Source organism: Leucopleurus acutus (genome assembly GCF_964270905.1).
Source record: "Leucopleurus acutus genome assembly, chromosome: 1".
Taxonomy (NCBI): Eukaryota; Metazoa; Chordata; class Mammalia; order Artiodactyla; family Delphinidae; genus Leucopleurus; species Leucopleurus acutus.
Window position 1 is genome coordinate 168,089,973 of NC_139142.1, and position 12,761 is coordinate 168,102,733.

The 12,761-nt window shown below is 38.2% G+C and overlaps 1 protein-coding gene across 1 annotated transcript in view; it reads right to left on the reverse strand.

Moving 5' to 3' along the window:
- Positions 1-12,761, reverse strand: part of HDGFL3 (HDGF like 3) — a 76,179-nt gene continuing 63,418 nt past the window's right edge. Inside the window, exons 5-6 of the mRNA XM_082847907.1 lie at positions 11,724-11,870; positions 1-2,583 (exon numbers count right to left, since the gene is read on the reverse strand). Of these exons, the coding sequence (XP_082704033.1) occupies positions 2,578-2,583; positions 11,724-11,870 (153 nt within the window). The 3' untranslated portion in view covers positions 1-2,577. The remainder of the gene's footprint in view (positions 2,584-11,723; positions 11,871-12,761) is intronic.

Consider the following 12,761-nt stretch of genomic DNA (forward strand, 5'->3'; position numbering starts at 1 on the left):
TAGATTACTGACTTTTGTTATTTTGGTACCAATATTTGGTCCCATTCCACTCTCTTCCCATACAGGAACATTTAAGAATACATAAATTCTTGCTCCGTACTGTATATGTGAGCTATCATAGGAATTATGTGGATAAATTTTCTTTTTTTGAAGGAAAATTGAAGTTATTCAGAAAGCTTGTTTAAAGAAATATATTTCAAGTTATTTGTGAATAAACTTGACCACCTATCTCAATATTCTGTTTGCACACTTTAAATATAAGTGAAAAATTACAATTTAGCTCCTATAATAGTGAGCATGAAAAGGAAACTGTTCAAAAGTGAAAATGGTCTATGCATATTAAAAATTTCAAAGTAGCAAATACAGATGGAGAAATATTTTTGCATATAAGATCTATATGTTTCATTATCAACCTCAATATAAAAGACAAATTATCAGAATATTTAAAAATGTTGTTTGAAAAATGTTTTCCCAAGGAAAGTATATTATTTACTGCTGTTTCAAAAACTGCTTTTACTGAAATTTTTCTGTGAGTCTAAATAGCTAAGGAGGGATCTATAACTTTATCATTACCCTTATTTTATTGGTGACTGGAAATGTTTCTATTGTATTTCTGTGTGTATTTTTAATAAATTATTTTTGGTCTTTTATGAAGACAAATCTTACTAAATTTGAAACATTTTGTATATTTTTTTTCAGAAAAAGTTCTGTAGTCTTTACGCCTTTTGTTTTAAAAATCTGTCAGCTATATTTCCAGTTCAAAATGTCATCTACATTCTCATGTTTTAGTGTGAGCAATGAAGAGGACTTTTCATGAATTAATTAAATTTCATTACTTTTAAATTAAAATATTCAAAATTAAAAAGTACCTTTTAAGGAAAAAGAAGTGGACTGGCATTCCTACTATCTTTTAATGAACTCTTCATATTTGGAAGTGTGAGTGAGTATAATAGAGGAAAATCAATATTTGCTAAGTAAGAGAAACCAACCAAAAATCCAGCTGCCGCCTCAGAGCCCGGGAGTGGTAAGTGGCACTTTCATGCCCTCAGCTGCCATCATCACCACCACCACCACCACTACCATCATCATCATCAACGGCCCTAAGCTTTTAGGGCCACTCATGTTTTTCCTTCAAGTTATTTACAAGCTCTTCACCAAAATAAGAAAACCAAAGAAAATGGGGTCTAAATCACTGCATGGATAATGTCAAGTGTGTGAATTTAGGGTCCACTGAACTGGTAAGTATCATAGACGTGCAAGCAATCATGTAGCCAGTTCCTCTCCCTCCCCACAGTGTTTAAAAAAAACCCTAAAACCCATAGAGTGTTAAAAAAAAAAAGAAAACCCTCCCCTGCACTTGATTCTATTGTCAACTTGCTGTTAACAATTTTTGCTTTAATATATGAATTACATTAATACCTCACATTACATATATGAAGCCAAATTACACTAACTTAGTTGTTTACAACCTCAAACCTTACTCCCAGTACACATTCCAATAAATTTATTCTGTAAAAACAATACATTTTTTTGTTTTTGATTTTTTTTTACAGTAAACTTTTCAACTACAAACCTCGAATACGCGAAAGATGTTCCAAGGACAAGCATATCAGGACTGATAAAACCCAAACTGACTAAATGTGTTCTCACAATATAAGCTGGCATAAAAATAAATAAAATTTTCTGTTATCACAATTGCAACAATAATGTACACATAATAATGGTTTGTGGATGAGTATTAACTATTCTAATTCTAGTTCCAAAAGAAAACAACCGATCATTTTAAAAGTCTATATTTAAAAGTCAATGCTTTGTCTTACTTCCCATAGGGCTACTGCTGATTCCAGCTTTAAAATGTAAAGAATCCAGCTTGAGTGATTAGCTCAAATTGTAGTGAGATTGGGAAAAAATAAATCATTGCCTTTATTTTGGAGTAACACAAAAGACTCACTAACTTCACATATAGAAACTGAGTTTGTGTACGTTAACAACATGAGTTTTGAGAAGTATAAGCTGTCAACTAGCTATTTCTAATATGGAATAGATATTTTACAATATGATTAAACTTTACACATGGCCTCAAAACTGAAGAACAATTTTAAGTTTATCTTCAATATGCCAACATTGTGTATCTAGGAATTGGTTCCTGGGTTCTGTCACAGAGAGGAAATCCCTTAAGCATTATGTTGAGTGGTCATTTTAAAAAATGCTAATTTATATTTAACTGAGTGTTTGGTGATGGTGGAGTAAAGGCAGGAGACTGATGAACATAACTGCCTTGATAAAGGATCCTAGACTTGTATAAGCTTGTGCAAAAATCTGGATAATCCTTAGTGGTTAAGGGCAACTTCATGCAACCAAATAACATGAAATTAAATCAATAACCTTAAAAAAGGCTAAAATGTCTTTTTTCCCCCAAACACAACAGAGAGGAATGTGAATAATGTACATACAAACTGGGGTTCTGTCAATGACAACAAGGACTATGTGTTGGTTCATATCAAATCCAAGAATATTAGACAACCAAACGTATAACCTTCTTGTGGTTTTCTTAATATGCAGCATTCATTATGGTAGTTAGGTCTGAAAAAAAAAGAAAGAAAACAAGCCTTTAGATGATTTTGGATATTAAGAATAAAAGCTAGCCACACCTTTATAGTATATAACTGGGTTTTCTGAGATTCCAACCTGCACTGCAGCATTAACAATACTTAGCAAGAACAGCCCCTGAGGCTCTGCTTTATACCTATTAGTGCAAAAAGCTAAAGGAACGACTAGGGCATTTTTAGTGTTCCATTAAGAAAAAGAAAAGGGGGGGGCTTCCCTGGTGGCGCAGTGGTTGAGAGTCCGCCTGCCGATGCAGGGGACACGGGTTCGTGCCCCGGTCCAGGAGGATCCCACATGCCGCGGAGCGGCTGGGCCCGTGAGCCATGGCCGCTGAGCCTGCGAGTCCGGAGCCTGTGCTCCGCAACGGGAGAGGCCACAACAGTGAGAGGCCCGAGTACCGGAAAAAAAAAAAAAAAAAAAGTATTTGAAGAGTATGCAGATTATTCTGTATAATATTTACAACTTACTTGTGACATATGGCTCAAAGAAATACAAAAGTTAATAAAATCAAGATGTACAAAAAGAACGGAAGCCTAGATTTCTGTTAAAATTTAGATTACATCCATGTGACAAAGATAAAATATTTCCGTTTCCTAAAAGAATTATGTTTCAATTATGGTCCCACTTTAAATTGTATCAGATTACATTTCCCCACAGGGATGCTATTTTTGTTTTCTTCATCATTATCCCAAATACATTAAACCCCTTAGTAATGTTCTCATGAGATGAATGAAAGAGGGAACTCGGGCCCCCAATATTTTTTCTAAAAACAGCCTGCTTCAGCTCTTTACTTCACTGAGTGAATGAACTTGTTTGTAAGCATACATGTGCTCACTCATGGGTATGTTTTCACTTATGCAGCCAAAATCTATCCTGTACCGTACAGAATACAATATACAAATAATTCCAGAACCTTCAAATAGGAAAAGTTACTAAACCTACCATCCACTCAAGATGGCAGAAGTACATTTCTTAGCCTTCTTTGTTCCTACCAAAATGAGAAAGCTAATCTTAAATAAAAATTACATTTAAAATCTGTGAACTTGCAAGATTCAGTGCCTCGTGACTCCTAACAAAGAAAAACACTAGAAATAAGATTATACTCACAGACTTTAGAGGATTTTCCTCCCTTGTGAAGGAGGAAGACACCCATTAAAACAATGAAAAATTGTTAATCGACCAAAGAAAATTCTTTGTAACAATGTCTTTTTATTAATATTAATGTGAAAGGCAATACATTCTATGTTTACATTGGTAGAAAATTCATAGTAACAACTACTCAATCCATGTTGAAGAGTATATTTGGAACAGATGGTCTGATGGCAGCCTCAGAATATTATTAGTGCTCCAAACAAAGTGCAAGTGGTAGCAAAATGTGACTATAACTTTAAGGACATGCTTTTTGGGGGGCAGGGTCTTTAAACAAGGTGCTATCAAATGAGTACTTATAAAACCAAATTATAAATCTAATTTTTTTAACTTCTCATACCATAATCACACTGTGCGCCTGTGTGTGAAAATATATCTTGTTAATTCATAATGGTGAATGTCCTGGACACACTGTTCTGAGTATTTGCTAGACTAGAAGTCTCCTCCACGTAAGCAGCCAGAATTTGTTCCTTAACGCGCTGGTTGCCATGCTCAGCGCCACACCACTTCTATACTGGATAATGGCTGGCTAATCCAATCAGATTCTCTCTTGAGGCATTTGAATATGAGACACATTGAAAGGCTGTAGGGTGGCAGTGAAGCTGAAGGACACCCAGAACATAGGAAGCAGAAGTTATGAGGCAGGTGAAGTCATAGGATCTTTTTTTTTTTTCCCCATAGGATCATTTTATGGAGCACCAGTTTTACTGCGAAAAATGATGACAGATAAACTATGGTTATTCAGACTTGGGCATTTGGCACTTTGTCAAAAATAAATGAAATGAGCCTATTATTTCAAGGAAAATGGCAGTATTTGTCGCCAATGATAAAATCTGAGCTTTTAAGTGAAAATTAGAATTCTAGAAAACTTAAATCCTCCACAGCCAACAGCTTCCCAAAACGTAGATTCTTCTGACAAGACAGGCAGTGATATTTAAAATGTGACTAAAAAGATTTCATAATGAAATATTTGGAAAACTTGAATAACTCAGGGAACAAAGATTTTCCAAATGTGTGAAAGCTATTCAAAGTGCCAGACAGTCCAATGGATTTTAACCAAACAATACAAAGGGTTCAGATTCCACACTGCAACTAACCTCTGAGAAATTACCACTTACAGAATTGGTGTAATATCAGAGAATACACACAATGATATGAAGAGACTATTAAAATACGCATAACTCCACTTCTCAACTACATGTTTATGTAAGACCACATTTTCTTCCTATACTTCAACCAGAATAACATCACAACAGACTGAATCCAGAAGCAGATATGAGAATCCTGCCTGATGTCTTCTATTAAAGCAGACATTAAAGAGATTTTAAAAAATGTAAAACCGTGCCATTTTTCTCAAAAAAATTTGGGGAAAATGCACTTTTCACAAAAACGTGTTATTTATATACTAAGTAATGGGTTTATTATTATTTTAAAGGAAATTAGTATCTTAAAATTTTGTTTTTATTTCTAATTAAGTAAATATCAATAGCTATATCAAAAACTCTTTGGGGCCCTCAATAACTTTTAAGAGTATTAAAGGGGTCCTGAGCCAGCTTGATGAACCACTGGCTTAGAATAAATGAGAGTGAACGGTGAGAAATGAGGCTGAAAAGATAAACTGGGGTTGGAGTGTGAAGGCCATTATATGCTGAAATAAGGAGTCTGGGCTTGATCTAGAGGGCAATGGCAAGACATAAGGAGGCAGCACCATATGGCAGGAAGAACAATAGTTCCAGAGTCAGAAGAATAAAGGTATGAATATCGGTTAGTGGTTACAGTGAACTCTCTGGCTGTCCTCCCAACATTTATTCTATCCTCTGCTCCTCCCCACAATTATGTGATAGCCTTGTGATTTGGGGACTTGACTCCAGCTCCAGGGATGGGGAGAACCTGACTGGTCTGAGCCAGTTCTAATCCCATTGTTATCAGTGGTTGGTTCAGGGATGGGCAGCTTTCTGACATGGATCTCAATGATGGCTGCCTCCTGGTATTCATACCCTTGTGTAATACCCTCCCTTTGAGTGTGGGCTGGACCTCGTGACTTGCTTCTAATAAACAGAATGAGGCAAAAGTGATGGGATAACAAAAGACTGACTTCTGTGTTGCTAGCATTCTCTCTCTTGCTAATGAAGCCAGCTGCCATGTTGGAGTTGCCTTATGGAGAGACTCATGTGGCAAGCAACCAAGGAAGGCCTTTGGCCAACAGTCAATGAAGAACTGAAGCCCTCAGCCCAGTAAGCTGTGTGTAACCAAATCCTGCCAACAACTTTCTGAGTGAACTTGGAAGAGGACCACCCCTCCGCACCCCCCAGACGAGCCTCAAAATGATCTGAGCCCCTGCTAATACTTTTAACTGCAGCTTTGGAGAGATCAAGATAGAAATATCAACAAGTTACATCTATTTGGATTCCTGACTCATAGAAAATGCTATTTTAGGCCACTGAGTTTTGGGATAATTTGTTACATGGCAAGAGACAATAGAACAGGTATATTATCTGCATGGCTTCCTGGCCACAAAGATTAGTCCCCTCCACTTTATAGCCACATGAATCAGGAAGGAGAGCTCTAAGTCTTCTGGAGCCTACCCCTTTCTGCCTCATGCTTCCACTAGCAGGGGTGAGGATGAAGGCAGAGAGCCTCTGGAAATAAAGGGGGTCTCAGAAGTCTGTGGGTTCCTTGTAAGAACCTCTTCTTTCCTTTCTTTATCGATATTCATAACTTCAACACCACTATCTATCTGCCTTGAGCCATCAATAATCCTTTTTCCTTACGCCCTTTATTCTTGCTTACTTCGGTTGCCACAAGATGGGCTCCAGATCTCCTATCACTTCCTGGACTCTCATCCTCAGTCACTTTATACATGTTTGTTTATAACCTCATCTCTTAAATGCTCCCACCGCCCCCAACCCAGATTCCTTAATCTCTTCCACTGGGCCCCTTGGAAATCATAGCCATCAGCAAATTTCCTAAATTCATGATATATTTTACTCATCAACTTGTTCTAACTGAAACCTGGTTTCCCCTGAAGATAGTGCTGCTTCTTTTCCTGCAACCCCCAGATGGTAACTATTTCCTTTGCCACAGCTCTTATACTACAGGCCCCCGAGGTGGGGAAGGTGTCCTTGATCTTAATGACTATTTCCAAGCTCTTCTTCCTCTCCCCTGTGCTTCCATCCCCAGGAAAAATAATCCTTCTAGCTTTTAGTCTCAATATTGTGAGCCACCACCCCTCCCTACTGCAGTCACCTCCAGACACCCCAGGTCACTCCCCTTTTCTCCTTGAAGACTTTAGCTCTGGCCCACTGTCATTCAATAGCATAATAACTGCTGGATGTCGACATGCAGAGAGATCGTCTTTCCAACACTTTGGCCTCTTAAGTTCCTAGACTTCCTCTTCTCCAAAGATCTCGTCTTCCACCTTACCTCAGTCACTCATTTCCATGGCTATTTCGTAGACAAGTGTTTCTCAACCACTGAAGAGTATTTGCAAATACTGTTTTAAGTCACTGTTCTTTTGGGGGCAATTATGGAAACATTTTAGGTTATTATAAGAACTTGGAGGTCCTGTGGCATTTAACGGGCAGGGGCCAAGGGTACTAAATGTCCTGCGATGTGAACAGTGCTCACACAATGAAAAACTGTCCCACTCAAAATACCAAACTCACCTGCACTGTCATCAGCACCTACTGCCACCCTTCCGCAGTTTGATCTAAACATCTTCCTATTCTATCACCACCTATCTTTCCAGCTCGCTCCCTTTATCCAGTACTCCAACTCCAAGAATTCTTGGATATGCAAAATCTGTTGATCCTGTCTCCTTCCTCACAGCCTTATTTCCCTCTGAACATATTTTGGATTCCATGGGTCCATCATTATAATTAATCCCTTCCTTGCATACATCCTCAACTCCCTTGTCTTGAACCTCCTTTATTCTCTGGGCAAGCACCAATTCTAGTTAAATGCAATTCTCTGCCACTCCATGATTGCACAATTGAATATGCCTGGAGAAAAACACACAGCCATCTGACTGTTCTCACTTTAAATTCATGACCACTAACCTCACGTGGGCCCTTACCGCTGTCTGGCAATTCAACTTCATTTCCCAAGTCCAATCACTCTTCTGTTCTTCTAAGTAACTATTTTATCCCTTTTCCTCTCTCTTTAAACTTTCAACACTTCTTCCTGTTCTCACTCTCAAATGTTGTCCTTGCTTCCTAAGAAGATAAAAGCAATCAGAAGAGAACTTTTGCATGCTCTCACCCCAAGTACTCATTTACCTGCCCCTGTGCCCAAACGCTCTGCATTTCCTCCTGCTTCAGTGGATGGAGTAAGGTAACCCTTCCGGATGTGCACTAGATTTTATGCCTTCTTGCCTTCTGTAGAGCACTACTGTGGCAATTTTTTCTTACATTATTATTTTGTGATCATTCCATATTTGGATCATTCTCATCAGCATATGTGCTGTATATTCTCCCATCAAGAAAAAAAAGCCCCTCCGACCTTCTATCCTGGACCATGTCTATTAAATATTTGAAAAAAAAATTAGGCTACTTGCCCTATAAGATATCAGGACACATTATAAAGCTACTAAAATTTAAGAAAGTTTAGTACTGACCAAAGGAACAGAATAGAGAACCCAGAGAGAGACCCATGGCTATATGACAGATGACACTGCAGATCAGAGAGGAAAGGAGAGACTATTTAATAAACGGTGCTGGTTAAATGGTTATGCTATGGGGAAAATGCAGTGGGAGCCTATCTCATACTATACACAAAAATCAATTCCAGATGGATTAAACACTGAAATGTTAAGAACAAAACTTTACAATTTTAAAAGGAAATATAGGAGAATACCTTTCTGACTTTGAGATAGGAAAAGACTTCTCAAACAAGACAGAAAAACGATAACCATAACAAGGAAAGTTTGATACATTTGACTACAATAAAATTAAGAAAGTCTGTTCACTAACAGCTTAGAGAAGATATCTGCAATGCATATGACCACTCATGGCAGTGAGAATCCAGAATATGTAAAGGAGTCCTACAAGTCAGTAAGAAAAGAAGTCCAACAGGAAATGGGCAAAAAACCAAAATCAAGCACTGCACAGAAGAGGAAACAGAGGTGGTCAATAAACATGTGAAAAGAGGCTCAACTTCATTATTGATCAAAGAATCACAAATTTAGACTATAATTTACATCCACTATATTGGCAAAAATTTTAAAGTCTGACAATGCCCAGTTAGTCACAGGGAACTCATACACTGATGGTGGGAGTATACATGGATCCAACAACTTAGGAAAATACTTTGGCATTACCTTGTAAAGTTAAAAACCTTAAACTCATGACTCAGCATGTCCAGTGTGAGTTTACATACCCTAAAGAAACTCTTTTATGTGCATTAGCTCAAAAATGAGCAAAATTATATTATTATTTAAGTATATACGTATATGTTAGGTATGGGCTAAAATTTTGAAAATGAAAGGAAATAATAAATACAACGCTAGTGGTTATCTCTGGTTAGGAAGAAGATAGGATGGGGAAGAACACGTATATAGATACAAGTTATTGTTATGTTCTAGTTTTGGCTGAGTGGTAGGGTCTCTGCTATTCATTAAATTACCATGCTTACTACTTTATTTTTATATTATATATATATATATCCTTTTGTGTATAAAATTATATTATTAGAAACAGGTTAAAAATAAAAAGATCTCAGGCTCTTGCTTCAAATTCAGGCTCTGACTAGCTGTGCGACCCTGGCCCAATCCTTTCAGCTTCAGTTTCCCCAGCTACAAAGTGAAATAACACCTGCACCTACCTCCTGGGATTTGTATGAGGATCAAATGCATGTACAGCATTTAGCACAGTATGTGGCACATGGTAAAAATGTTAGCCACTACTACTCTGACTCTGCTGCTGTTGTTACTTCTAGTAGCAACTATCTTCTGAGGTGCTTTCAAGTTATTAAAGTAGAAATGGTTTTATTAAATTAGAAAAATGAATCTACAATGCAAGAGCTAGAGTGAGAAGTCATCAGTAACACCTAACAGCTGAAACCACATGAGTGCATAAGATGGAAACAGGGGAAGCTTTCAGACTGGAAGTGTACCAAGACAGCCTAGAGAAAAGTGCTCTAGAAGGAGACTGAGGAGACACTGGGAGAGGAAGCAGAAGAGACTGGTGACCTGGAGGCAAAGTCAGGAGGAGAAAGTGGCTAATGGTATTAAATGCTGCAGAGTAAAATAAAGACTAAAGGAGACACTGGATTTGGCAATGAGAGGATCACTAGGAACCTTTACAAGAGCAGTTTCCATGAACCGGTCAAAGAAGAAACAAGAGTGCCATGGGTCCCCAACCTATTTGGCACCAGGGACTGTGTTTCATTGAAGACAATTTTTCCACGGACTGGGGTGCGGGGGCTGGGGTGGGGTGCGGGGGGGAGATGGTTCCGGCGGTAACGCGAGCGATGGGGAGCGGCAGATGAAGCTTCCTTGCTCACCCGCCGCTCACCTCCTGCTGGGTGGCCCAGTTCCTAACAGGCCTCTGACGGACAGGTAGCGGTCCACGGCCTGGGGGTTGGGGACCCCTGGGTTAAGGCATGAGTAGGTGAGAAGATGGACGCTGGGAGAAAAAAGAACTCTTTTAAGAAATTAGAGATAAAGAGAAAGGTGAAAAGAGTAGGATACCTGGTGGAAGGGAGGTATCTTTAAGGTTAAGGGAGACCTGATACTGTTTATAGGCAGAGAGTAAGGAGCCAGCAGAAAAGAAAGTAAAGGTATAGGAGAGAAAGGGGACCACTGATGGGGTGTAGCCTTGGAGAAAGCAGGAGATAATATTCTGGACTCTGGTGATAGGAAGGTGCAGATTAGTGCTTCTCTTTAATGTGCATATGAATGACTTGGGCGTTTAGTTAAAATGCAGACTATGATTTAATAGCTCTGGGGTTAAGCCTGGATTCTGCATTTCTAACAAGCCCCCAGGTGATGTTGATGCTACCTGTCTGCAGACCACACACTGAGTAGTACAGGTGTAAACTACCTCTTCCTCTGTCATGGGAAGTACAGCTAGAAATTTATTGGAGAGAGGTCAAGAGAAGGAAGACAGGCAGAGGATGGGGTAAACTGAGCTGGGTGAGAGAAACAAGGGAATAAATAGAATCATAACTTGGGAAAAATCATGGGTAACTGCAAGCAGGAGGAGACAGTTGAGAGGTAAACAGTAATGAAAAGAGTAAGCAAGAACTCAGCTGAAACTAGAATTTAACTAAAGAGTAATAATAATTTATTTTATCAGTATTGTTTTAAAATGATTTGCTGCTGTCCAATTAGTCTTCATAAAGACTCATGGAAAATGACCAGGGGCAAAATCTGCCTTCACTAAAACTTTTACGAAGGTGGACTTGCCTGTGACTTTGAAGTTAACAGAGGTTAACAAAAGTTAACAAGATTCAAAGTGTACAAGTTTTCCCCTTGGTTCCTTTAAACATTAATATTCACATATAGCTTGAATATTTAAATGTTTAAAATCCCCATGGGTATATTAAATTACATACTGCTTCTAAGAAAGAAGGAGCAGTATAAAATACCCTATTTTGAACATGCCATTCATTTTATAATATAAGAAATACAACTGTCAAATTCTGAGGTGGCATTTCATAATTTCAATACTTCATGCCAGACTTCTAAAAAACTCTCAAGGTGCTGAAGTTAGTTTAAAAAAGAATAAACCTGTCAGAGTTCCAAACTGATAGACAGGTGTAATTCCCACCCAGCTCTCTTTTGTTCTCAGACTCTAAGCATCTGATCACTTATTCAGGAGCTGGGAGTGAATGTATATGTCAAGCTGAGAATGTTTCTCCATTTACTAAGGCAACGTTTACTAATGCTGAGATAATGAAACCTGTTCTGAGGCAAAATGTCTTCTAAGTTAACAGGAAGATAAGAGAAATCACAGGTATATTCTTACCCCTTCACTGGTTTTTTGCAAGTCTGAAGTTGTGTTTCTTGTGTCATTGCCGGCATCTCCACCCTCAGAGCTGCTTTTATTTTCTTCTTCTTTGCAGTCCTTGTCATCTTCATCTCCTGGAGATTTCCGGGACTGTTTAGAGGATTTCTAAATATTTAGACAAGTTAAAAAGTATAGTCAAAAGTAGAAACCCAAATGCACAAATGTAAGTAAGAAATGTAGAAGTAGCTGACCTATATCCAGTCTTTGTGGCTTGATACAGGATATACCAATACAACATGGCAGTGTGCCACGACTGAGCTAGGTGACCTTGGACAAGTGATTTCACCTCACTCACCAGCTGGAAAGGAAGTAGAGGTGGACTAGATAACCTTCTAGTTCTTTCCAGTAGTGTGATATTAAAAGCAGAAAATAGAGATTCACATACCTGGAACACTGTCAATGAATAAATATAGCTGATGGACACCATTCTAGGAAGGCTACAGAGCTAGAAGGCACCCTAAAGGTCTCCTTGTCCTTCCCCATAATTTCACAGTAGAAATGTGAGGTCCAGAGAAGCAAGGTAAACTATCTAGGATACTATATGGATATTCATGTTGGAACACTTATGGAAGCTGTTTGGTTAATGGTATACATGGGATGATCTTGACAAAACTTTTCTATCACCATATGATATGAATTAACTTTAATCTTTTAAATTATGGATAGTTATTTAAGAACTCAAGGCCACACTGGTAAACTAGCCCTTTTTTTCTTATCAACTTGCATTTGAAACCAAGATGAACTCTACAGTGAAGGTGAAAATACAATTATAGTTTGCAGCCAGAGCTGCTTTGCAGAACAGCATTAAAATGATCAAAAGCTGGCCCCACTGTGTACCTTTAAGAAAATAAAATGTAGCATTTCACTTACATTTCCTTTTTGAGAAATTTTATGAATCTTTAAGCACATGGTAAATAACAGCTAAGGCAAAACTCATTAAAGCAAGTCACTTTTGGTCTTACAGAAATGAATTAGCAAATCTGAGCTTCCTGAGAC